General features: G+C 44.0%; 1 protein-coding gene across 1 annotated transcript in view; it reads left to right on the top strand.

Annotated features, from left to right (window-relative positions):
• LOC139919910 (cadherin EGF LAG seven-pass G-type receptor 1) overlaps positions 1 to 26,774 on the top strand; it is a 65,980-nt gene extending 39,206 nt beyond the window's left edge. The window contains exons 7-35 of the mRNA XM_071909787.2: positions 504 to 667; positions 2,186 to 2,311; positions 2,630 to 2,796; positions 3,864 to 4,049; positions 4,519 to 4,632; positions 5,481 to 5,655; positions 6,768 to 6,909; positions 8,122 to 8,242; positions 9,856 to 10,039; positions 10,469 to 10,570; positions 11,488 to 11,582; positions 12,181 to 12,390; positions 12,993 to 13,176; positions 13,744 to 13,884; positions 14,224 to 14,461; positions 14,775 to 14,927; positions 15,776 to 15,902; positions 16,555 to 16,755; positions 17,686 to 17,860; positions 18,683 to 18,795; positions 19,810 to 19,889; positions 20,524 to 20,650; positions 21,398 to 21,523; positions 21,717 to 21,832; positions 22,962 to 23,065; positions 23,295 to 23,438; positions 23,950 to 24,174; positions 25,260 to 25,548; positions 26,679 to 26,774. Of these exons, the coding sequence (XP_071765888.2) occupies positions 504 to 667; positions 2,186 to 2,311; positions 2,630 to 2,796; positions 3,864 to 4,049; positions 4,519 to 4,632; positions 5,481 to 5,655; positions 6,768 to 6,909; positions 8,122 to 8,242; positions 9,856 to 10,039; positions 10,469 to 10,570; positions 11,488 to 11,582; positions 12,181 to 12,390; positions 12,993 to 13,176; positions 13,744 to 13,884; positions 14,224 to 14,461; positions 14,775 to 14,927; positions 15,776 to 15,902; positions 16,555 to 16,755; positions 17,686 to 17,860; positions 18,683 to 18,795; positions 19,810 to 19,889; positions 20,524 to 20,650; positions 21,398 to 21,523; positions 21,717 to 21,832; positions 22,962 to 23,065; positions 23,295 to 23,438; positions 23,950 to 24,174; positions 25,260 to 25,548; positions 26,679 to 26,703 (4,354 nt within the window). The 3' untranslated portion in view covers positions 26,704 to 26,774. The remainder of the gene's footprint in view (positions 1 to 503; positions 668 to 2,185; positions 2,312 to 2,629; positions 2,797 to 3,863; positions 4,050 to 4,518; positions 4,633 to 5,480; positions 5,656 to 6,767; positions 6,910 to 8,121; positions 8,243 to 9,855; positions 10,040 to 10,468; positions 10,571 to 11,487; positions 11,583 to 12,180; positions 12,391 to 12,992; positions 13,177 to 13,743; positions 13,885 to 14,223; positions 14,462 to 14,774; positions 14,928 to 15,775; positions 15,903 to 16,554; positions 16,756 to 17,685; positions 17,861 to 18,682; positions 18,796 to 19,809; positions 19,890 to 20,523; positions 20,651 to 21,397; positions 21,524 to 21,716; positions 21,833 to 22,961; positions 23,066 to 23,294; positions 23,439 to 23,949; positions 24,175 to 25,259; positions 25,549 to 26,678) is intronic.
• Positions 26,775 to 27,341: the final 567 nt, after the last annotated feature.

Raw genomic sequence — 27,341 nt, 5'->3', positions numbered from 1 at the left:
AAAAAGAGATTCTCAACTAGAGCTGAAAGATATTGACAAAAAATCTAATTGTGATTATTTGACAGAATATTGCCATTGCGATTTAAATGCAGTTTAAAGTTTTTCTTGTCATACATTTTTTAGAACTTTAAAATAGTTTAAATGTAAAGTGATTTTGTAAAAAAAAAAGTCTGGTGAGTCTGATGAAAGGTTTTGATTCATGGACCAAAGATTACCTGCAGCTCTAAAAAACTCCTTGTTCACAAATCCAGTTTGGACGCTGCTCTCGCTTAAAAACTTTATTGCAGCCTCTGAGATTTGGAAATTGCAGAAGTTCATATTGCGACTTTGATTGTTTTTTCAATTAACTATGCAGCTCTCTGTGTGTTTTACTCCCGTTAACATCCATGTGTCCTGTCCAAACGCCCCCGACCCAGACCTTGAACTCCTCCCTGCTCACTCTCTGTAGTAAACGGTGAAACTATAAAAAGTGAAACTGTAAAAAGTGAAACTGCGTCCTCCAGATCGTTGGACCTGACGGGGCCGCTGCTGCTGGGCGGCGTTCCCAACCTGCCGGAGGATTTCCCGGTGAAGAGCCGGGACTTCGTGGGCTGCATGAAGGACCTGAGCGTGGACAGCCGGCCGGTGGACATGGCCGGCTTCATCGCCAACAACGGCACCGCAGCAGGTACGCTCCGCTCTGCTCCCACAATCCTTCAGCATCCCGCCACGCCGAGTCGACATGATGTAAAGGTGATTTCACCGAAACTGGCCACAAAGTGCTTTCCACAGCAGTAAAGCAGCTGAGTACAAACAGAGAAATAAACAAGAAAGAAGAAGAACAACACAAAGTGGCCAGAGACTCTTCACATATGTGTGTTAAAGTATAAAACAAGTTTAATCAGATGTAGACGGTGAACAGATGTTGAAACAACACTGAAAAACATACAGCGAATAAAAAAAATACAGCGAAGCCAAAATGAATTGAGCTGCTGCCTAAACATCTTTCTGATATCAACACATGCTGCGTTTTGTTTTACCACAAGATGTTGGTCGACCACGTCAGTTTCTGTTTGTCTAAATCATTTTTTCTGTTTTACTGTTTACTGTGTTGATTTCATATTTGTCCCTCAGGATAAATACTTTTAAATAGAACAGAATAGAATATGCTGAATGAAGCATGGTGCTGTTTTGTGTTTTCTGCTTTGACTGTTTGTCTGACCGTTTGACTGACTGTTTGTCTGACTGTTTGTCTGACTGTTTGTCTGATCGTTTGACTGACTGTTGACTGACTGACTGTTTTACTGATGGTTTTTGTCTGACTGTTTGACTGACTGTTTGACTGTTTGTCTGACTGTTTGACTGACTGTTTGACTGTTTGTCTGACTGTTTGACTGACTGTTTGACTGTTTGTCTGACTGTTTGACTGTTTGTCTGACCGTTTGTCTGACTGTTTGACTGACTGACTGTTTGACTGACTGACTGTTTGACTGTTTGTCTGACTGTTTGTCTGACTGTTTGACTGACTGTTTGACTGTTTGTCTGACCGTTTGTCTGACTGTTTGACTGACTGACTGTTTGACTGACTGACTGTTTGACTGGCTGTTTGACTGACTGACTGTTTTACTGATGGTTTTTGTCTGACTGTTTAACTGACTGTTTGACTGTTTGTCTGACTGTTTGACTGACTGTTTGACTGACTGTTTGACTGTTTGACTGACTGTTTGACTGACTGTTTGACTGACTGTTTGACTGACTGTTTGTCTGACTGTTTGACTGACTGTTTGACTGTTTGTCTGACTGTTTGACTGACTGTTTGTCTGACTGACTGACTGTTTGACTGTTTGTCTGACCGTTTGTCTGACTGTTTGACTGACTGACTGTTTGACTGACTGTTTGACTGTTTGTCTGACCGTTTGTCTGACTGTTTGACTGACTGACTGTTTGACTGACTGACTGTTTGACTGACTGACTGACTGACTGTTTGACTGACTGACTGTTTGACTGACTGTCTGACTGACTGACTGACTGTTTGACTGACTGACTGTTTGACTGACTGTCTGACTGTTTGACTGACTGACTGTTTGACTGACTGACTGACTGACTGACTGTCTGACTGTTTGACTGACTGACTGACTGACTGACTGACTGTTTGACTGACTGACTGTTTGACTGACTGACTGTTTGACTGACTGTTTGTGCCCAGGCTGTCCGGCGAAGGAGGATTTCTGCAGCAGTGTGGTCTGTCAGAACGGAGGAGTGTGTGTGAACAGATGGAGCTCCTACAGCTGTGACTGTCCGCTGGGGTTCGGAGGCAGGAACTGTGAGCAAGGTGAGGGCTGTGTGTGTGTGTGTGTGTGTGTGTGTGTGTGTGTGTGTGTGAGAGAGAGAGAGAGAGAGAGAGAGGAAGCAGACAGTGAAAGTCATGTCCTGTTAATGAAACCTTCACATTCCTACATTCCACAGTGAAGAAATGAATAAATCTGTCGTCTCTGAGGCTTTGAACCTTCACCTCCTTAATAGCTTGTTATGTAGATATTAAAGGGACAAAGAGGAAAGTCCCGTATCACAAACTGACCATGAGACCTTAATATATCTGTGTGGCTGATGGTTGGAGCTCATGCATCCCCCCCTCCCCCCCCTCCTCCAGTGATGCCGTCCCCGCAGCAGTTCGACGGCCAGGCCCTGGTGTGGTGGCGGGAGCCGGAGGTGACCATCGCCGTCCCCTGGTACCTGGGGCTGATGTTCAGGACGCGGCAGGCGGCCGGGACGCTGCTGCAGGCCAACGCTGGAGACTTCTCCAGGATCCACCTGCTGGTGAGGAGCGGTACTGCGCCGCGTTCGGCCGACGCTGCTGTCGTAAGCTTCAGTTCAGCGAGGACTGCCGGGGGGTCAGAGCCGTCGAACAGGAGAAGATTCAGATTTCAGATTTCATTTATTTAGCCTTGTGCAGGAATTTGCCTTGCATGTAAGAGCATTGAGATAACATTTAAGACATCAAAGAACAGACATAAAGCACACAGCAGGAATGATAGTGAAACATTTCAACATGCAGGAGAGCCAGGTAGTGCATTTGTGCCAGTTCATTAGTTTGATGCTGCGGGGAACAAAGTTTGTTTTTGCTGCAGCCATCTTGAAGCGCTGTCCAGATGGCATGAATGTGTTTTCACTGTACAGGATATGGGTGGGATCATTAGTGATGCATCTGGCTAGGTCCAATGTAAATTTGTCACTTAGGGTGGTAATGGTTGTGAATTTGGTAGTGATTTTTTAGCAACTTTGTTTGATATGCTGATCATTTTGAGTTTGCTGAGACGGAACAGATATTGAATGATGAATAAGAAGTGCTAGATGCAGAAAGGAGAGGTAGGAACTCCTTCAGCTGCATTCAAGTTATTCAACTCTTCCTTCTTTTTTCCTTAAAGACTGTTAAAGTTTTGGACAGAAGAAAATTTGCACAGTCAAGATTATGCTACATCCATGGTGGGAAAGTTACCATTAAAGTTATCAGCAACAAGCCAAATGCTGGTAAATGTTGCTTTACTTTGACCAGTAGACGACCGATTCTATTAGAAAATGCTGCTTGACTGATAAAACGCTTTTTGAATTTTGGGCTTTACCAGCTTCTGTGGCCAGTGGACAAAACTCATGCCAGGTCAGGTCAAAGGCTGATGCTAGCTTACATTTCCGGCTAATATTTCTGTCTGTCTGTCTGTTGTCTGTCTGTTGTCTGTCTGTCTGTTGTCTGTCTGTCTGTCTCGTCCCTCTGTCTGTCTGTCTGTCTGTTGTCTGTCTGTCTGTCTGTCTGTTGTCTGTCTGTCTGTCTGTCTGTCTGTCTGTCTGTCTGTTGTCTGTCTGTCTCGTCCCTCTGTCTGTCTGTCCAGCTCAGCAGCAGACACGTGCGTTTCCAGGTGTTTCTGGGCGTGAAGCGCGTCGCCCTGCTGGACTTCCCTCAGGTCCGGGTCGACGACGGCGAGTGGCATCACATCCTGGTGGAGCTGAAGAGCGGCAAGGACGGCAAGGACATCAAGTACATGGCTCTGGTGTCGCTGGACTACGGCATGTTCCAGGTACAGTAAGTTAGAGACATAAAAACGGCCTCTACTCTGCATCCTCTGGAGGGAAATCTGCTGGATCGCTTTACGGCACAAAACAGGAAGAGGTTCTTCTTCTGTTCTTCCAGAGCAAACGGAGCTAAAGCTGAAAGAGTTTCTGGCAGCAGATGGTGGAAGGAGGGAAAGGAAGATGGAGAAATCACTTCCAACATGTTGATCCTCTTCAGGGAGGAGGGAGGGGGGAGAAGGGGCAGGAAGCAACGGGGCTGATGGGAAATGTAGTCTTAATGTGGAGAAACACTAGAACTAACAATACTACTGGTGTGAGACAGAGGGTTTACAGTTATTACACTGCATGTGATGATTTATTGATGTTAAAATGATATGGAAGGCAGTTTTTGCAGTGTACAGTACAGCCTGTGTGCTTTATATGTTTTATATGTCACGTGTGCGTTGCGTCACGCGTGTGCTGGGTGTCTTCCAGCGGTCGGTGGAGATCGGTAACGAGCTGCCCGGCCTCAGACTCAGGAGTCTGTTTGTCGGAGGCCTGATGAAGAAGAACGGCTCGGTGATGAGCGGGTGGAGAGGCTGCATCCAGGTGAGGAGGAAACACCCACGGTCTCAATCCTGTGGAGCAGAAGAATCTAAATAATGACAGACACTAAATCTGCCTTTTAAGGTTTTTAATAAAGACAGAGCCTGCAGGATTAAATTCAGACTTTCTGAGTCGTATTTCCCACTTTGTCGGCTCCTTCGTGTCGCTCTGCTGTGATTCTGACATTTCTGACTGGACTTGAAGGCAGCAGAAGACGAGGGGAATCTTTCTTAGATATTACACCAATAAAGAGTTAAAGAGGCTGAAGAATGAAACGCAAGTAACAACCGGTCTGTTAGATCAGGAACTGTAATGAGATTACTGATGCTGGAACAGTAACGCCTGACTTTACTCTGTTAAAGGATAAAGTATTGTGATTTTACCCCCGACTTATGGGTGGTGATTTGAGGAAAAACATTGTTTCACTGCAGTTTTCTAATTTTCTAAGTCAAATGAAATGTTTCAACATTTTCAATATTGTACGATTATTGTTTATGGAAACTAAAATTGTGATATATGATCATACACCATTAAAAGTTCTACATTAAAGTCAGTAGCAGCTGAAGAGGCTGATAGTTAGTGAAGTTAAAGCTTGTTGAGACTGTGGAAGGTGAATCTGATGGGAAACGACTCTCACTTTGTGTCAGATTATTATTATGAAAAGTCTTCATCGTTGTTCTTTGTAACTAAATGTGCTGCTGTCTCTTTGATCTCACCAGGACTAATCTAGTTTAATAAAGGTTCAATTAAATTTTAAAATTGAGGCCCACACGTCAACCCTGTCAACACTGATCTGTGATGTGCAGGAGTCGAATGTAACTGTGGGATGTTCTGACCCTCTGTGTGTTCAGGGGGTGCGGATGGGCGAGACGGCCACCAAGCTGGCGAACGTGGACATGCGGGGGGGCGAGCGGGTCGGGGTGCAGGAGGGCTGCGCCGTGCCCGACGCCTGCGCCGCCGCCGCCTGTCCGCAGCACAGCCGCTGCAGCGACCGCTGGGGCGCGCACGCCTGCATCTGCCAGCCAGGTCAGAACAACAGACACACACCCTGTCTGTCAGAACAACAGACACACACCCTGTCTGTCAGAACAACAGACACACACCCTGTCTGTTACTGTAACAGAAGAGACTGAGTCAGTGCTGCAGCAAAGAACAGGATAGGAACAAAAATATAATAAGAGAAAAGGATATTGATGATGCTAAAACAGAGAGTCTGATGGGTAAAAGGAACTCTCACTGTGACACTACTGACACTACTGACCCAGATTTACTGACTTACATTTAAACTCTGACTCTGAAACCATTACAAGTAAATATTGTGAAAGCACTTTGCTTACAGCTGTGTGGGCTTGTCTTCATTATAAATATGCAGGAATACATGAAGGTTTATGTTTCATCCTGCGCTCTGTGATGATTCCTGTTCAAACACACAGATGGTTACATGGTGTGAGGAAAGGGCTGAAAGCAACTAAAATTAAAATCGAAATCTGTTTTACTGTGGTGACATTTTGTCACCACAGTAAAACTTTGTGTATGAACAACACTGCTGTGTCCTGCTGAACGAATGAATGAATGAATGAACAAACACATTAACAAACAAATGAATGAATGAATAAATGAATGAATGAATGAATGAAAATGAACAAACAAATGAATGAAGGAATGAAGGAATGAACAAACATGAACAAACGAATGAATGAATGAATGAATAAATGAATGAATGAAGGAACAAACAAATGAATGAATGAATGAACAAACAAATGAATGAAGGAATGAACAAACAAATGAATGAAGGAATGAACAAACAAGTGAACAAACGAATGAATAAACGATTGATTGAATGAATGAATGAATGAATGAACAAACAAATGAGTGAATGAATGACATAAACTTCTCATACCCTTAGTACTGGGTGAACATATTGATTGACTGATTGATTGATTGACTGATTGATTGACTGTTTGATTGATTGACTGATTGATTGATTGACTGATTGATTGATTGATTGATTGATTGACTGTTTGACTGATTGATTGATTGATTGATTGACTGATTGGTTGATTGACTGATTGATTGGCAGCGTGCTCCACCCCTCCAGCAGTCACCTGTAACCTGTAACATGGCGCTCCATTTCCCAGGATTCTTTGGGAGCGGCTGTGTGGACGCCTGTCAGCTGAACCCCTGTCAGCACGCCTCGTCCTGCGTCCGCCAGCCCCGCCCCCCCCACGGCTACCGCTGTCACTGTGGCAACGGTTACCATGGAGACTACTGCCAGCACAGGTGGGTTAGCCCCTGACACACACACACACACACACACACACACACACAGCTGAAAGTAAATACATTTGATTCGGAACAAAAATAAATAAATTTGGAAAACGGAAAAAAAGGCACAAAAAAAACCCCTTTGCCTTTTTTTCTGTTTTCCAATTTTTTTTTGCTCCGAATCAAATGTTTTATGGTCACGATTCATCTCGTAGTTGGTCGGCTTGCTTCCAGGCTTAAAACTCTTTATATAAGGATTTTCTGAAACGTCAGTGGAGGAATGAATGGGAAATTCACTTCCTGGAACCGGAGCCGTTCAAAAGTGGGCGGTCACTGTTGAGCTCTACACCCAGCCTGAGGAGGAATAAGTAGGAAAAGCAATTGAATGAATGAGTGCAGTGAAAGTGTTTGTTGGGTCAGATGAGGTCACATCAAATCCCCCTCATGCTGCTGGACGGTCCTCCACATTGTTTCCTGGCTTTACCTCAGTGACCCTAAACACACACACACACCACACACACACACACACACACACACACACACACACACCTACCTCGGGGGTAATCTTCTGAATGCAAATCTTTTTTTCTTGGCTTTGGTTTCAGATTGTGTTTGTTTCAGTTTGAACTCTGTTTGATGTTTTTGGTCCTGCTCACTTCCACTTTGGGAATGTGAAAAAGAATCTCTTTTTGAGAGCATCTTGCTTTTGTAATTTGACGTATTTCCTGTTGAAACAGGAAGTTGAGGCGGGACATAACGCAGAGAGGGATCATTCAAAAGGGTAAACCAATGGGAGATCAGTTAGGGAGAGAAAGGCAGTTTTATTGGATGAGAGTGTTCAAAATCTGTGATGTTTTATTGGGTGAAATTGTATTTACGCCTCCTGGGTCAACATGAGGTCACCATCAAAATAATGTAATTTTGATATAAAAATACAAGAAAATAAGAAATTTGTAAATTTTTTTGTATTTATTGTTACATAGGTGCATATTATGGTGTTTTCTTTTCATTGTGACTTTAAACCTAAGATATGTACTTTGTAATGGTTGTGCTTTAGTCAAAACATACTGAAGTAACAATAAATTTGTGAAAAATACTGACAAAAAAGTGCCAATACACAAAACGCTGTTTAATTTCAAGAGGAAATGTAACTCGTCACTTCCACGTTTGATATGAATATGAGCATCATGATCAATATGAGTATTGACCTGCTGTGCCTGGTTTCAGAGCCAGCCTGCCCTGCGCTCGGGGCTGGTGGGGCGGGGCGGTGTGCGGACCCTGTAACTGTGATGTCACCAAAGGCTTCAACCGGGACTGCAACCAGACCACCGGAGAGTGCCGCTGCAAGGTACGAACACCACACACACACACACACACACACACACACACACACACACACACACACACACACACTGCAGCAGCCTGCCGGACAGTTCCCTGTCTGTTTTAATGAAGACGTTCTTAAAATGTGATTTTATTCCTGCATTTTCAAAACTCCGTCCTTTATTCCAGGTAGTTTCAGACTACGAGGTGGGGACTCAAGTCAGACTCAAGTCACAGTTTTAATTACGTGAGACTTGACTTGATGCATGAAGAGAAGACTTGACTTGACTTGGGTTCTGGTGACTTGGGACTTGACTCTGACTTGTACTTTGATGACTTGAAAAGGTTTCTAAAGTCTTGACTTGAGATCTTGTGTTTGTGTAAATGACTCAGATTGAAAGTGATGAGATTTGTTCCAGCGGACGACTGAATTTAAATTCTGTTTTCTGAATTTGTATGGAATGATTGAATTTATTGAAGTTGAAACTGATTATAGAAATCAAACTCATGATGCTCTTACCAAGTTTTTATCCTATTAAAACCATATTACATTGAAAAGTTCTAGATATTTAGTTTTCTTAAAGATATTAAATTGATTTGTTCTTGATTTGTTTGAGACTGACTTGGGACTCGAGCAAAGCTGACTGGTCACACCTCTCCAGGAAACGCATCACAACTGGACTCGGTCCTGATTGGCTCCCTCACTAAACAATGACTGAAATCCGTCCAATCAGGATCCAGTTTGCAGCATTTGAACTGGACAGCCTCCACTCAGCAGGTTTACCTCATTTGAATTAGAGGAACCGCTGCTGTCGGCCAATCAGAGTCCAGTATTGTGACGACTTTGTCTTCTCTTGTATTCTCTCAGTTTAACTCATATAATTCAACTTAAACTAAACATTTATCTGCAGAACATCATGAAGAACATTATTCTGCTCCTGAGACAGAGGAGAGTTGGAAACTGAATCATATGGAGCTTTAGCTGATTGCATTCACATTACATGTTACACTTTAATTATGCAGCTGGTGGTCGTATGATGCCTCGAGTGACTTCACACTGAGGCAGCAGCAGAATTAATTTCCTAGCTGACCAACATCACAGGAGCCACTGAGCTGAAGCTGTTTCCTCTGGATAAGAGCATCAGCAAAATACCTTCAGTTTTACATTCAGCAGCTAAACCTCTAGAGGAAATGTGTGTGATAGATTTCAAAGGCTTTTGTTTCCAAGTAAGATTATGCAGCATTTAATATAGGTACTTTAAGTAAGTACATATTAGGTACTTTAAAAGACAAAGGGTGCCTTATGATGAGAAAATGAAATGAGAAAACTTTTACAGACTGGATCTTCTGTATTTTTGAGTGATGAATTTCAGGAAATGACTTCAGAAATGGAAATACAGCATATAGCTATCATTGAAACGGTTTCTGTTGTGCAGTTTTGTTTTGTTTTGTTTTGTTTTGGGGTTTTCTTACATTTTTTGGTCCCACAGACCGGAGACAAACTTCCTAAATGACAGGACTTTCCTTCGAGAAAGATCACCTCTCTCTCTCTCTACAGCAAAATAATTTCATTTAGGTTTCTCTCCGGCAGCTAGTCGGTTCGTCCGCTCACAGCTCAACTCCTCTTCTGTTTTCCAGGATAACTACTTCCGTCCGGAGGGCAGTGACGCCTGCTTCCCCTGCGAGTGTTTCCAGCTGGGCGCCGCGTCTCGCTCCTGTGACGCCCAGACGGGACAGTGCCAGTGCAGGACGGGCGTCATCGGGCGCCAGTGCAACCGCTGTGACAACCCGTACGCCGAGGTCACCGCCGGCGGCTGTGTGGGTACGCTGATGGAGAACACTCTCTAGCGCTCTATATACTCTCTGTGTTGTTGGGACAGCAGGTTTATAAAGCTTTATAATACACTAAAGGCTGTTCTGTAGTTATAAGACAAGTGTCAACAGGCGTCTTATGAAAACTACATTGATGCTGCTGCAGTTTCCCCCAGGAGTTCATCGTTTTTTTGCCTTTTTTGTCTTTAAAATCCCTCTGAGGAGTCGAACAGGTGACGATATTTCCTCACTTGTTCTGCCAATTTTTCTTCAAAACCATCCATTAGGCCGAATAGGATACTATTTTTACTAATACTAATACTATTTTTATTCCTCTCGACCAAAAGAATGAGCTTGTTTTCACAGTTGCTTCCCTGTCTCCTTCCCTCCCTCCCTCCCTCCCTCCCTCCTTCCCTCCTTCGCTCCCTCCCTCCTCCAGTTGTGTATGAAGGTTGCCCCAGGGCTTTTGAAGCAGGGATCTGGTGGCCGAAGACTCAGTTCGGTCAACCTGCAGCCATGAAATGTCCCAAAGGCTCCACAGGTGAGGAGAGTGCTACATACACATATACAGTACTTTTACATGTAGGCTATTTGTCAGCATGCAATGGAAATGTGTGTGCATTTGCCTTGCGATACTCCTCTGGGTTCATCATCATCATTGTCATCATCAGTGTTTCATTATATCATATTATTTATCATACTTGTCACCGTCACAGTAGTAAAATAATCTCCAGTCTGAACAACCAGAGAAACCTGATTTTCACTGTAAGCTCTGTCTTTAGCTGGGAAATGAGATTCAAACAGTCTGATGTTTAATATGACAGAACAGCACATGTGTCTCCAGTGTTTAACATGACAGAACAGCACATGTGTCTCCAGTGTTTAACATGACAGAACAGCACATGTGTCTCCAGTGTTTAACATGAACAGCACATGTGTCTCCAGTGTTTAACATGACAGAACAGCACATGTGTCTCCAGTGTTTAACATGACAGAACAGCACATGTGTCTCCAGTGTTTAACATGACAGAACAGCACATGTGTCTCCAGTGTTTAACATGAACAGCACATGTGTCTCCAGTGTTTAACATGACAGAACAGCACATGTGTCTTCAGTGTTTAACATGAACAGCACATGTGTCTTCAGTGTTTAACATGACAGAACAGCACATGTGTCTCCAGTGTTTAACATGACAGAACAGCACATGTGTCTCCAGTGTTTAACATGACAGAACAGTACATGTGTCTCCAGTGTTTAACATGAACAGCACATGTGTCTCCAGTGTTTAACATGAACAGCACATGTGTCTCCAGTGTTTAACATGACAGAACAGCACATGTGTCTCCAGTGTTTAACATGACAGAACAGCACATGTCTCCAGTGTTTCACATGAACAGCACATGTCTCCAGTGTTAGCTGTGTGTTGATGCATGTTACAGTTGCTCTCTGTCCCTCAGGCACTGCAGTCCGTCACTGTAGCGACCAACATGGCTGGCTCCCCCCCGACCTCTTCAACTGCACCTCCCTGCCCTTCGCCCCGCTCAGGAAGGAGGTGCGTTTGGTTTGGCTTGGTTTGGTTTAGTTTGTTCTAGAGCAATAACAAGAGACCCAGTTAGCCTCTGGTCCATTTTGTTGATTTCTAATCAAGTTAACTGGCGCCACCTGGTGGCAAAAACATGCTGCAGAAGCTTGTAAGTTACTTTAGCTTGTAATCATTAGTTTAGCTTAAAATCATTTATGTTTATTATCAAACGATGAATGTCTTTGTTAACTAGCTGTCCCTCAGCAGATCTTACACCTCCACCTGCCAAGATCTGCCAGTTCCACATGTAGGATTTTCACTTGGAGATTCACACATTCACTCAGGCACATGACTGTTCCTGAAATGGGACATGGGACCAATCACTGGATCAAGTGAAAAGGAACATTTGATTTATCAGCTGTTCAGTAGAAACCAGTAGAAGACTGTGGTTGAACTGGTCAGCTCCCAGTGTGAATGTGTGTAATTTGGTTAAAGTGAAGCAGGTTGTTGCTGAAAAAACATTCTGTACATAAATAATGGTTTAAAAAAAGCATCCAATAGAAAGCTTCCACTTGTGTCACCCTGCTCTCTGACCTTTGACCTCGCTCCCTCTGTCTCCGTCCCGCAGGAGGAGGAGCTTCAGCGCAACGCGTCCCGGATGGACGGCGAGCGGTCGAGGCGGATCGCCGGCATGCTGCGGATCGCCACCAATCAGACGGCGGCTCTGCGCGGCAGCGACGTGCAGACGGCCTGCAGCCTGCTGAGCCGCCTGCTGCGCTACGAGAGCCAGCAGCACGGCTTCAACATGGCCGCCATGCAGGACCCGCACTTCCACGAGGTTCAGCTCACTGAAACCGCCCGCCATCTTTTAGTCAAAGAAATATTCATCTCAACAAGTCACTTCATCTTGTTCAATCTTTAAGTCTTATTTTTCTTGGAACACATGAAAACAGTCCGCTAATGGAGTCAGAGATTTACTTATGCTCTTCTTCTGTTGTGGAATTAAGTGTAGCTAATGCAGCGATTAGCCTCCATGACTTTAATTAAGCTCAGTGGAGCATCAGACTGTGTGAGGTCATATCTCACTTCCTGTTTTCTCTTTGTTCTTTTTCTTCATCCACACCTCCTTCTTCGTATTCTTCGTCTTTTTCTTCTTCATCTTGTTATTATTAGTGTTGTTGTTTTGTTGTTGTTGTTAAATTAATAAACCCACCTAAACTCAGTTTACCACCTTTTTACACTAATCTTGTAAATTCATAGTAAATATTATAGATTTTTGTTCATATTGGTAGCTGTTTGCCTTATGATGATCATTGACTGGAGGTCAGCGTTCACCCTCCTTTTCATTTACCACTACATCATCACTGACTTGATATCATTATTATTGTTGTTGTTGTTATTATTGATACTGAATGACGATAAGTCCTGTGTGTGTCTCAGAGCCTGGTGCGGGCGGGCAGCTCCATCCTGGCCCCGGCCACCCGGCTGCACTGGGATCAGATCCAGCGGGCGGAGGGCGGCGCGGCGCGGCTGCTGCGGAGCTTCGAGCTTTACGCCCAGAACCTCGCCCGGAACGTGAGGAAGACCTACCTGAAGCCCTTCACCGTCCTCACACACAACATGAGTGAGTCCGCTCACGGGAAACATGGATAGATTTCACAGTTTATATTTTATATCTGATCCACTTAGAATGAGTGTAACAGTCGAATTAGCTGATGGTGTCTGTCCTGCTCCTCTCTCTCTCTCTAACGCAACAGTGATCCAACCTATATCCAGTTGTGTTTTACGTTTCCGGTTTGTTTGGAATAAACAGAAAAAGAAGAACTGGGTAGTTAGCATGAGCAGCGATAGCCACCATGGCTGAACAGACAGAGAAAAGAGAAACTCAAACTTTAAATTCTTAGATTGCCAACATAAGCAGCAACCAATAGGAAGCAGTTCAGTGGTTAAAGCCAAAGTGGCAACAAGACATAACAGATGCAACAGATATTCCTGTGTATCTAGAAGGATCATGTATGATAGAGGAGTGTTAGATAAAGCAATAAGAGCCAGAAGCATTTTCAGTGTCAGTAGGAGAGAGAGAGAGAGAGAGAGAGAGAGAGAGAGAGAGAGAGAGAGAGAGAGACAGTAACATAACAGATGTAACACAATCCATTCTGCACCAAGTCAAGCATGTCTGTGTGTGTGTCAGTTTTCTCGGTGGATTACCTGGAGCTCAGCAGGAAGATGCCGCGCCTCTCTGACCTCCAGGCCGACCTCCCAGACCACCTGCAGGCGGCCGTACTCTTCCCAGAATCCCCTTCACACACTGATGACATCAGAACTGCACCAGGTAGAGTGTTAAAGAGGCAGTCCTCCGGAAAACATTTGCTGGTATTTGGAAGTTATATTTGCCGGTATTTTTTGAATGTTATGGAGTATTAGTCCAGTGCAGTAGTGACAAAAAAAGCAGATGATTTTGTATTTAGCTTTTAAAATGTTACAAATAACAATGTGATGGGGGGGAAAGAAGATGCTAATGCTTTTCTCTGATATGCAGCTTGATTTGTAGGACAGGGATTCTGTTTAAGAAAGTTTTTAGGTTCATTCTGCAGTCCCAGGCCAAATGTTTCACCGATAAATTACACGATAAACAGTCAAACACAAAATCTTTCCTTCTGGTCGGCGACAGTTTCCATTGAGACGACAACTGAAGCGCCGGCTGTGCAGACTGACGTCACCACCGCCGGTCGCACCGAGTCTCCGACCGAGTCTCCGACCGAGTCTCCGACCGCGTCTCCGACCGCGTCTGTGAGGAGGAAACGCGAGGCCGCGGCGCCCCGCCCCCCGCCGGTCGCCGTGGTGATCGTCTACCGAACCCTGGGAGAGCTTCTGCCCGAGAGCTACGACCACGACCGCAGGAGCCTCAGGTACGACTGGGGCAGGCGGAGGCGTTGGTTTATTATTCAGTATATACAATACATTATGTTATTGAAAATTGAAAATATTCAAATACTGTAGTGTGTGTGTGTGTGTGTGTGTGTGTGTGTGTGTGTGTGCATGTGTGTGTGTGCTTCAAATGATAATGTTAGACACCTCTATGTGTACACATGCTTGGAGACAGCTTCAAGTTTTTAAGGTTCAGTTTATTTGCAGGTCAGACAGGACAGACAGTGAACTCACCATGTGCTACTGTGCTCTCGTCCTGTGTGTGTGTGTGTGTGTGTGTGTGTGTGTGTGCAGACTGCCCAGCCGTCCCGTCATAAACACCCCCGTGGTCAGTACGGTGCTGTACAGCGAGGGCGCCCCCCTGCCCCCCCCCACCCTGCAGCTCCCCCTGCTGGAGACGGAGGAGAGAGCGCGGCCGCTCTGCGTCTTCTGGAACCATTCCTTACTGTGAGGAACGCTGCTGCCGCCCTCACACACACACACACACACACACACACACACACACACACACCCAACCACCACACACACACACACACACACACACCCAACTACCACCACCACACACACACACACACACACACACACTCCATGAATCACAGTGGCTAGTAACTGACACAAACAACAAACTCACATTTTCACAATAGAGAGGAGTAAGCTAGCTAAGTACTGTGGTAATTATTCTGTTTTGTTTGGTTTTGTTTGGTTTTTGCTCTGTTCTATTGTGTTCTATTCTATTCTATTCTATTCTATTGTGTTCTATTCTATTCTATTCTATTCTATTCTATTCTATTGTGTTCTATTCTATTCTATTCTATTCTATTCTATTGTGTTCTATTCTATTCTATTCTATTCTATTGTGTTCTATTCTATTCTATTCTATTCTATTCTATTCTATTGTGTTCTATTCTATTCTATTCTATTCTATTCTATTGTGTTCTATTCTATTCTATTCTATTCTATTGTGTTCTATTCTATTCTATTCTATTCTATTCTATTGTGTTCTATTCTATTCTATTCTATTCTATTCTATTCTATTCTATTCTATTCTTCTCTATTATATTCTACATAAGGGGCGGTCTGTAGTTTACTCTGTCTGTTGTGTTGCAGGGTTAAAGGGGCGGTCTGTAGTTTACTGTGTCTGTTGTGTTGCAGGGTTAGCGGTGCGGTCTGTAGTTTACTCTGTCTGTTGTGTTGCAGGGTTAAAGGGGCGGTCTGTAGTTTACTGTGTCTGTTGTGTTGCAGGGTCAGTGGTGCGGGCGGCCGGTCTGTAGTTTACTCTGTCTGTTGTGTTGCAGGATCAGTGGTGCGGGCGGCTGGTCAGCCAGAGGCTGTGAGTTGCTCAGCAGGACTCGCGGCCACATCAGCTGTCGCTGCGCTCTGGCCTGCAGCGCCGCCGTGCTGATGGACGTCTCCAGGAGAGAGGTAGGAGGTCGAACCCGTGACCCGTGACCTTCTGACTGACCGAGCACACAGCGTGACCCCAGGCTGAGGAGACACGCTTTACTTTCAATAGGTTATTGATAGGGACGGGACGATATATCGAAATTCAATATATCACAAAACTAAAATGTGACAATATGCATCATGGGTCAGAAACATGAATGGTGATATCAGCTCCATGTTATTCTGCTGTCAGGAACATGAATGGTGATATCAGCTCCATGTTATTCTGCTGTCAGGAACATGAATGGTGATATCAGCTCCATGTTATTCTGCTGTCAGGAACATGAATGGTGATATCAGCTCCATGTTATTCTGCTGTAGTAATCACTAATGAGACTCTTGACCATCACAGTTTCACAAGCTCTCCATCCAAATTATATTATTGTCACTTTGTAATGACATTTTTAAATTGTTGTTTACATTCTAGCAAGCCAGTGCAATTTCTGTCATTGACCTTTTATTTATTACATCGTGTTGTGGTTTTATTGAATCATAAACCTCATATCACGTATCAAATCGCATGGTGAGATAACCGTATCGTCCCATCCCTAGTTATTGAGCACTACTGTGTCATAAACCCTTTGAAGGCTGTGAATGGAAGGTGTAAACGCTGCTGATGTTTCCTCCTCAGCACGGCGAGGTGCTGCCTCTGAAGATCATCACCTACAGCACCGTCTCTTCCTCGCTGGTGGCCCTCCTCATCACCTTCCTCCTGCTGGCCATCCTCCGGAAACTGCGCACCAACCTGCACAGCATCCACAAGAACCTGGTGGCCTCCATCTTCCTCTCCGAGCTCGTCTTCCTGTTCGGGATCAACCGGACTGAGAATGCGGTAAGACAAAAATCTCCTGCAATTTATCTGGGCAATATTCCAGATCATCTTCTGGTTCAAGACAAATACCTCATTAAGATTTTTTTAGCTGCTTGTAAGAAAGCTGTAAGATTTAAGTGAACCTCCAACAAAGACTGATTGGATAAAACTTGTAAACGATATTCATTACATGGAGAGACTGAGCTTTTCCTGAAGACTATGGAATGACAATTTGGGGAAAGTGGATCTTGTATGTGTACTCATGAGCTATGTTTGACCAATTTTATCATCTTAATGTGTCTTAACAATTTAATCTGTATACCATGATTGTAATTAACCCTGGTGACCAACTGTTATTGTGTAGTATAAAAAAAATAAAAAATAAAATCAGATCACCATCACAAGGTAAAGACGCTAAAAGGCAAAAAAAAATTACACAGGTGTCAACCAAAAGGTCAAATATGCCTGCACTATTTCTGCCATTGTTCATCTTATAACATGTAAAAATGTGCTTTATTTGCACAGTCAGCATAGTTCAGATATCAGCGCTCGTTTTCCTCCTTCATTCATTCTTCTCCGGTATGAAAAACAAACTTCCACAGAGCGAGAGAATCCATCACAGGAAACATGAAGCCAGACTTTCTGTTTTCTGACTTATTTCACTGAGCTGAGTCGAGTGTTTTCATCTCAGCGCTGCGTTCCGCTCCGCTCTGCTTCCTGTCAGTCAGCTGATAGGAAGTAATCAGAAACACTTTACTGTCTCATCCATCGCTTTTATTTAGGACGTCTTTGTTAGCCGGGACAGTTCATTTAAGCTAGGTTTGACACTGGAAAGTTTGGATTTTAAAAACGGTGAAAACGAGTAAATGTTAATATTTAATAATAATTGTAATTTAAAAGTTATAGGCTCAGTCTGTCATCCAAACGTGTTTCCCTGCTCCTCTGCCTCAGTTCGTCTGCACGCTGGCGGCCATCTTGCTGCATTACTCCTACATGTGCACGTTCGCCTGGATGCTGGTGGAGAGTCTGCACATCTACCGCATGCTGACCGAGATCCGCAACATCAACCACGGACACATGAGGTTCTACTACGCTATTGGCTGGGGCGTTCCCGCCGTCATCACCGGTGAGACGCACGTACACACACACACACACGCACACACACACACAATGTAGTTACATGTTAAAACAACATATGCTTTTACATGCACACACAAAGACACTGTACAGTACAAACCCACTTTGTTCACACACACACAAAGAGAGTGTATACGGATGCAAAAAACATCACTTTGTTCACACACACACATGCACACAATGCAAACACACAGTGCTCACACAGCAAACATATTTGGTCACACACACACACACACACACACACACACACACACACACACACACACAGACACGAGTCACATCTCCATTCACAGAATACTAGCTACATGTTCTGTGAACCAGCTTCTTTTGTCTGTGTGTTCGGTGTGTTTTTGTGATGTGTCGGCCATTTGTGTCATGTCAGCCCCCAGCCCCCCCATGCACACACACACACACACACACACACACACCCTCACCCCCCCACACATACAGTATTTGCAGCAGCTGTACAGCAGAGGACGTGGTGGGATCCTCTGGGCTAACGGCTGCTTTCTGCTACACTTCATGTTCATGTGATAAGCACAGTGATTGGTTAAAGTAATAATTTGCTACATTTTATATCTAATTAAATGTGTGTTCTGCTCACATCAAAGTTCACCTGAGTTCATAAATCTTCTCCTCTGTCTGTTCTAAACAGCCGGTGTCTGGTCGCTCTTTCCTCTGCCTCACAGGAAGTGATGCGTTTTACATTTCCAGTTTGTTTAGAATAAACGAAAAGAAAGAAAAGAGCGCTCATTGACTGATTGATTGATTGATTGATTGATTGATTGATTGACTGTGTTTGGTCCTGCAGGTCTGGCGGTGGGTCTGGATCCTCAGGGTTACGGGAACTCAGACTTCTGCTGGCTCTCTGTCCACGACACGCTGATCTGGAGCATCGCAGGACCCATCGCTGTAGTCGTGATGGTGTGTGTGTGTGTGTGTGTGTGTGTAGAATAATACATGCTAAAAAAAAAGAAAAAGATCATGCTAAAAATAATGAATGTATTTGACCCCAGAGGAAAGTCACTTAAAACAAAAACAAAATAACTATGAATTTTTTAAAGATTATTTTTTGGGCATTTTTGCCTTTATTAGATAGTTCAAAGTGGAGAAAGTAGAGAGACAGGAAAGATGAGGAGAGAGACGACATGCGTCAAAGGTCCCGGTCCGGATCTGAACCCAGGACTGAGCCACCGGGACGTCCCGAAATAACACAACACACAACATCACAGGCAGAAGGTCCAAGAATATCCAGAACATGGCAGCAGCTAAACTGAGTCAGTCTGTTCCACAGTGATGTTCTCTGTAGAACAGGATGATCTGCAGGAGGAAGCGGACTAGGCGATAAATCATATAATATCAATATGATATGAGACTAGATATCATCTGGGATTTTGATTATAGTAATATTGTGAAATAACTTAAATGTCACTTCTTCCTGGTCTTAAAGGCTGCGTTACAGTAAAGTGATTCAACTGATCTGAACTTATCAACCTGTTCTGTCTGAGTTAAATGAACAATGATTGGCTTTACCTGCTCATCATATCCATATTACTTATTGCTGATCACACATTACTGATTACTAATAATCATTACTAATTTGCAAAATTTTCTTGTGTGTAAATATCTTATGAAAGCACAAATACTCATCTCCAAAATATCGTCATATTATCGATATCGAGGTATTCAGTTTAAAATATTGTGATATTTGGTTTTGTCAATATCGCCCAGCACTAGGAAAACGCAAAATGAGCTTTTCACACTGAGATCATTCAGGACTTAAAGCTAACTGTATTTAACATCTAACATTAGTGGAGGCTTTTATCCAGAGCGACTTAAATATCAAGTGCATACATTTGAAATCTACCAGTAGAGTTTGTCACTCGGTGATAATGAAGTTGATGTAATGAGGTTCAGTTTTGCTCTCTTCTCTTTCAGGTCAACATCGCCATCTTCTTCCTGGCAGCCAGAGCGTCTTGTGCTCAGACACACTGGACCTTCGAGAAGTCGGGAGCCATGTGAGTTTTCTGACCAATGACAGAGAAGCAGGCTGGACTCCATTTGTTTTCCAGACCTTTGTTAACAGTTCATTGTGTTATGGCTCACCTCTCTCCTTCCTTCCTTGATTCCTTCCTTTTCTCCTGTCCTCTCCTCTCCTCTCCCCTCCCCTCCTCCCCTCCTCCCCTCCTCCCCTCCTCCCCTCCTCCCCTCTCCTCTCCTCCCCTCCCGTCCTCTCCTCCTCCCCTCCTCCTCTCCCCTCTTCTCCTCTCCCCTCCCCTCCCCTCCTCCCCTCTCCTCCCCTCCTCTCCCCTCCCCTCCTCTCCTCCTCCCCTCCTCTCCTCTCCTCTCCCCTCCTCCCCTCCTCTCCTCTCCTCCTCTCCTCTCCTCTCCTCTCCTCTCCTCCTCTCCTCTCCTCTCCTCCCCTCCCCTCTCCTCTCCTCTCTCCTCCCTTCCTCCCCTCCTCTCCTCTCCCCTCCTCCCCTCCTCTCCTCTCCTCCTCTCCTCCCCTCTCCTTCCCTCCTCCTCTCCTTTCCTTTCCTTTTCCCTCTCCCCTCTCCTCCTCTCCTCTCCTCTCCTCTCCTCTCCTCTCCTCTCCTCCCCTCTCCTCTCCTCTCTCCTCCCTTCCTCTCCTCCTCTCCTCTCCTCCTCCAGCTCGGCTCTCAGGTTGGCCTTCCTGCTCCTGCTGCTCCTCAGCGCCACCTGGCTGTTGGGTCTGATGGCGGTCAACAGTGACATCATCTCCTTCCACTACCTGTTCGCCGTCTTCAGCTGCCTCCAGGTAAACAAGACACTCTGAACATGAGACTTACAGGTACTTAAGAAATTAGAGAATGCCGGCCATAATTCTCCTAAAGCACAGCTAATTATGTACATTACTTTGGAGAAAACGTTTGTACCTCCTGCATCACCGCCCCTCGTTTATTATTTCCATAATACCCAACTAAAGTCAGTAGCTTGGCTGCATATTTCTGCACATTTTGGAGGCATTTCTGCAGACATGAGGTGATAAATCTTTAAAATCTGATTCTTCATGTTTCCCTGTTTTTCAGCATGTGATGGTTAAATAGTTGCTAATGATCACTGTGGATTTCTCCAGCTCCTGTTTTTTGCTCTCATTTCACAAAAGTGATGCTTGCTCTTCTGTTATGTATAAAATGCAATATAGTAATATATAAAAAAGAGTTTTATATTACTTAGTTAGTAGATTAGTAGATTTTTTATTTGGAAGATATGAAAAGCGGAGTCACTATAGTTCAGGATTTATTTGTCCTGTAAGTTTGACTCGGACGTGGAAGATAAACGTAATAATAAACATTGGGGCTTTTATAAATCACTGGAACTCAACACGCATTTCTGTTGGACTCCAGCATTCACAGACATGACAAACATAGACGAAGTTTAACTGCCACAAACTGTCAGTCCTTGTATTTAAAGCTCAGACAGTAACTTTCTCTGTGAATAAAATGTATATTATATAGCATAAGTGCATTGGTGGCCTGTAAATCTCCAGCTCTCCTCTCTGCAGGGTGTTTGCATTTTCTTCTTCCACTGCGTCTTCAATAAAGAGGTGAGGACGAACCTGAAGGAAGTCTTCACCGGCAGGAAGACCATCACAGAGGAATCCACCGCCGCCCGCACCGCCAAGCTAACTGTACACCCACTTTTCTTCTAACATCAAAGCTAGATAAAATTTTTACATTCACATTTTACGCTTTTAGCTTGCAGTCTTATTCAGAATGACGTGCAATAAGTGGAGAAGATATTGCTGTGACGCTGGAACGGACAGGAGATTCATCGCTCCACATCCTGTGCTTCGCTGACTGTCCTCTGTGTTTCCTCTGCAGCGCTCTCTGAACGGGAAACACTCGTTCTGTGAAGACGACGGTCTGTATCGCACCGCCATCGGAGAGTCCACCGCCTCTCTGGACCGCAGGAGCCGCAGCAGCAGCCAGGCTGCAAGGTGACCAGCTGCTCACCTGAAAGATGCTTCAACAAACCTGCTTCTGTGTGAACACACTGTTTAGTACACACAGAACACACACACTAGTTAGTACAGTGAAATCGAGGGAGGGACTATGGGTCGGCCCCGGTTCGTCAGTCCATCTCTGACACTGATCGGATTTTGATGAAACTTCAGGGAGTGATGCGTCTCATTGCTCCATTACAATTCAATTCAATTCAATTCAATTCAATTCAATTCAATTCAAAGGGGCTTTATTGGCATGGGAAACATACGTTTACATTGCCAAAGCAAGTGTGAAATAAAAACAAAAAATGTACGTACAATTAAAGATCTACTAGAATAAAGAAATGTGTAACCAGAGCTGTGTAACATTGCAACATTGCAATCAAATATATAAATAGGAGTAGGTAAAATTAACTTAAAAATACAAACAGAAAAATTGTGCTTTTGCTGTTAAAAAAAAAAATATATATATACAGTATATATACAGATAAGTGAAGATAACTTAAAATAAAAATAGGAAAATGTGGACATTGCAGTTAAAAAATATAAATACAAATAAGTGAGAACTGTGTAAACACTGCAACAAATTATGTGCATTATACTACAATATATAACAACAATAATATAGAAATAAGAAAAATAAGAAATATGTAAGAAATATGTAAAAATATGTGCATCGTTCCTCTATTTTCAAAATGACACTGATTGGCCTAAGGGGGGCGCTACAACATTTGTTTAATTATCTCATTCACAATATCTCAGACACCGCTGATCGGATTTTTTCTAAATTTACAGGAATGATGCATCTCATTTTTAAAATTGCACAGATTTCCAGCCCCTCCATCTCCTCCCGGTGACTCACTAGCTAACTGGCTAATACGGTGGGAGGTGTTAGCCAGCAGAGAGCCGGAGCTGATAGTTGTAGTTTTGGATTAGTGACGAAATTTTGATGTAACTTCTAAAAACCAGACTGAGTAAAACAAAACAACCCGAGCAGAGCTGGCATCTCCAGCTGGAAGCACAGACACTCTGTGGATCTACGAAATCAGATGTGTGTGTTGTTTTGCGGTGTTGCCTTCCTTTAATTAACATGCTAAATGAAATGTAATAACTCTTTGCAAAGGGAGGACTCAGGACAGAAGCGCACCACCCCCTCCTCTGCTAAAAAGAGTTACTATGGCGACGGCGACTCCTCCATCTTCCTCCGCAAGCGCTCCAAAAGAGAAGGTAATGTGTTTTATTCTGATTTCGGCCCTTTGTGGAAACGTCAATAAGTGAAACTTTTTCTTCTTTGGCTGCTGGTGGGTTTATTTGCTAGTCAAACATCTTAATTCAAAATTCAACAATCAGATTATTATGATGATATGAAGAGATCTGAGCAGCAGTTCAGAAGCGACTGCAGTGTGATGACAGTCTGGATGTAAATGTGATGAAGTGTTTCTGGGCGCGGCCGCAGACTCGGACTCGGACAGCGAGCTGTCTCTGGAGGAGAACAGCAGCTCCTACGCTTCGTCCCGCTCGTCCGACAGCGAGGACGATCGCAGCCGACGGAAACAGCGGTGGAACAACGAGAGAGAGCCGCAGCACAGCACGCCGCTGGGTAAACACCCCACACACACACCCAGGAACGTCCCGGTCCTGCACGGGGTTTGACCCATGTGGGTTTTAGAAGGCTGACAGGCTGATCCGGTAGTTTGGATTGAAGCTGCTGTTCTTCTTCTTTAGATTTTACTGTTCTCATTCTAAGAAATTCCCAAAAATTCCAAGTATTCAGTGTTTCCTCCAGAATTTTATTCCTGTCAGGGTGCAAAAACCTCTAAAACTCTCCGTTAAAACCAGACTGATGAAACTTTCAGGTGAAGATCAGAACGACAACACTGACTGGCTGATATCTATTTTCTGATAAAAGGTCAATATCGGCCTGAGATATATTGATCTAACCAATGCTAAAGTCTTAATGCCTAAATGTTACACAGCATGGACACACACACACACACACACACACACACACACACAGGTCACACACACACACACACACACACCTGACAGATTCATTGTCTCAGTCTCAGCCATGCTTCAACACATTACATCAACTTCTTGTCCTGTGACAGCGGAGACAGCAGCCAATCACGTGAGGCCTTACTGGCCGGTGGAGCCGCCGACAGCCAGTGAGAGCGAGGAGCCCGGCGGGGGGGAAACGCTTCGCGTGGAGACCAAGGTGAGCGTGGAGCTGAACGGCCACGCCCCGTCTGAGAAGGAGGGCGGGGTCAGAGGCGGAGCTCCGCCCAGCATGCCCGGCTCGCCCGACAGCAACAACCAACCAGAGAGGAGAAGAGGTGAGAGACAACTGACCACTAATATACTAATATACTGTACATGTTTCATAGAAATATGTCACTCTACATGTTTTCATTGGTATGTTCAGAATCTGTGTGAAACATTTAGAGCAGATTTAGAGTTTTAATCACACACGTATACAACAGATCTTTTTTTATCTTGATCTTCAGTTTATCTCCCTGAAGCCTCAGACCTGCTGTGTGTCTCCACATGAGAATAAAGTTAAACAGACAGCCAATCAGGAGCCTGTTTGATACAGATTCATGGTTTTGCTCTGATTTGATTGGCTGACGGTCAGAGAGAGTGTATAGAGAGCCTAAGCCCCTCCCCTTCCGGTGGACCACCATGGGACCTTATTTCGGAAAAAATATGTACGGTAGTCAACGGCGAGAGACAAATAATTGTTTGATCCCGTTTGAATTGTGCCATGAATTACACATATGATGTTTTGTCAATTTAAAAGATAATTTTGCAAGTCAAGAAAGTCGCAGTTTGTCGTAAAACTGTTGAACTATAAGACTGTGAAAATACGTAATTAGAAAGACTACACACCCAAAAGTCGCGTAAGTGACATCATAACTTCCTCTCTCCACAAGCTACCCAGAGCCTGAAGCTCAGTCCCTCTCAGAGAGCAGGAGTATTATACACAACCTGGAAGGTAGACAGGAAGAATGGATTTAAACTGGTTTAGGATAGTTTTAGTACAGTGGGGGCTAACGTTAACGATGCCTGTGTGTTTCCTGTGTTTCCTTCCATGTTGGTGTTGGTGACGTATATTGTGCGAGACAAGAGATGTAGTTCACTGAGCGGTTTCACACAAAACTAAACGTTACTGTACTGTTTTACAACAAACTGCGACTTTCTTGACTTGCAAAATTATCTTTTAAATTGACAAAACATCATATGTGTAAGTCATGGCACAATTCAAACGGGATCAAACAATTATTTGTCTCTCGCCGTTGACTACCGTACATATTTTTTCTGAAATAAGGTCCCATGGTGGACAGCGGAAGGGGAGGGGCTTAGGCTCTCTATGGTGGGTGGGGTGTTCTATGTAATATTGTCTCTCTGTGTTTATTCTCAGGGATTCTGAAGAACAGGGTGACCTCCCCTCCTCCTCCTCCTCTGGCCGACAAGAACATGAAGAATCGCCTTCGGGAGAAACTGAGCGACTTCCCCCGCCCCCCCGCCCCTTCCCCTCCGACCAATAGGGGCCTTCGTCCGGTCGCCGGGGGAAACGGGGTTCTCATCAAGCTTCTGCCACACCCGCCCCTGTCCCCGCGGCAACAGCACAACGGAGTCACCATGGTAACCGCGATGCTGACGACCGCCACCGTCAACGGGACTGAAGACGGACACGACTCAGAGTCAGAGTGAGTGTTCCTGCACAGAAATATAATATACTGACAAAGAAAGTCAATTAGTCTCAAAACGAGGATTATGTCATTTGGTTCAAAATGATTTGCATTGGAAACAAGTGAAATGATCTCACTTTGTTTCATTTAAAGAGTAACTAAACCCCAAACCCATACAGGATTTCCCTGATTTCCCCACTTTGTCTCCCCCTCTGGCAGTGAAAAGTATTTAACATGATGTTCAGACTACAACAAAACAACCATGGCAGTATTATATTATTCATTATATTATCAGAGAAAGTGTATCAGCCAGTGTGCTCACCAGTAAACAGTTCCCACTTCCCCAGACCAGCTAATTTGACTTTTAATGACTGTAGCTTTTGTATTGAAATGACAAAAGCAACAACATGGCTTCTGATGGTGTAAATACAGTGTGTGCTGCTAACATATCAGTCAGGTTGGCCAAACATTATTATTAGTATGCTAACTAGCTAGTATGCTAGCTAGCTAGTATGCTAACAAGCTCGTGGCACTCGGCTACCTGGCGCAGGTAACCTGTGTTGGCTAAAGTCAGCTGCACAGTTAGCAGACCTTTGTCTGTCTTTTTGCTCAAAAATTTCAATAGTGGTCTATAGAGAGTCTCTAACCATGGAAAAACTGCCAGTTGTAATGTGTAACCTGACTCAACTATAACTATTTATTACTGGAAAAATTCCAGCTTTAAATAATATTTTAAGAATCAGCACTACACCTACTTCTTAGGATGGATGAAAATTATGTATTACTTTAATGAATATATTAAAGGAAAATATGTACATATGTTTTACTAATTTTCATGATGACAGACAGTAGTTTTAATAATACATATATGTCAATATTTTTTGAAGACAAAAAACAATTGATTTGAATACAATTGATTTATTGATTATGTTCATATGAAAAATAGTGGTTAATGGCCAAAATCAAACATGTAAGTATATTTTTTGAATGTATTTTAGGAGCATACTTGTACATTCTTTATATGCAGTATATATCAGTGTATTATGACTTGTGTCCACACCATATAGATTTAGTTTGTAATACTAAGCTGTTGCCCTTTGTCATGTTTGCAGCTGTACTTAATAAAACACTTTCCTCTTCTTTCCAAGTGGCAGCAACGAAACGTCCATCTGACCCGAGCTTCACCTGCAGCGACTCCAGCTGCCTGACCGCCAGGATCCAAGATGGCTTCCCCCTGCTCCGCCTCCGCACTACAGCAGGAGACAAGAAGGGAAGAAGAACACCAAACTACACGAGAGCATGTAATAGCATGTGGCGACCCAGCATGACCAACAACAGCTGTAATGTTTGGAATGGCTCTGCTCGGTGGCAAGCTAGAGATCAAAGGTCAGCGGTTGACACAGGAAGTCTTCAAAAACGAAAAACACCTTCTGCTCGACGCTGCGTTCATGTCAAACTGGAAGAAGCAGAAGAACGGGACGGCGTCAACTTCAACTTCTTCACATGAGTAACTCATTCGGTCGCCCACATCCAAGATGGCGGTCTTCAGGTCAGCTGTTGTGGTATTTTAAAATCAACTGTAAACTAACTGCAGCAGATACTGCTCACTTTTGATTCGTGAATATAACTGATAATTTTTATTTTTATTACCTTGGACTGCTGACAGCGGCGGATTCGCTGCCATGTTTGCCGCCTGCGTCGACGCACTTCTGCAATTCATGACCAAGTGGGAAAAAATCCCACATGTGAAGCCTGTCGTCGCCACTAGGAGGCGATGTGGACGATTTCTCCAAGTCAGCAGCTCGTATTTA

This window comes from Centroberyx gerrardi, chromosome 4 (genome assembly GCF_048128805.1).
Source record: "Centroberyx gerrardi isolate f3 chromosome 4, fCenGer3.hap1.cur.20231027, whole genome shotgun sequence".
NCBI classification, from domain to species: domain Eukaryota; kingdom Metazoa; phylum Chordata; class Actinopteri; order Beryciformes; family Berycidae; genus Centroberyx; species Centroberyx gerrardi.
Note: the sequence above shows the minus strand (reverse complement) of the source record. Positions and strands in the feature narration are given on the sequence as shown.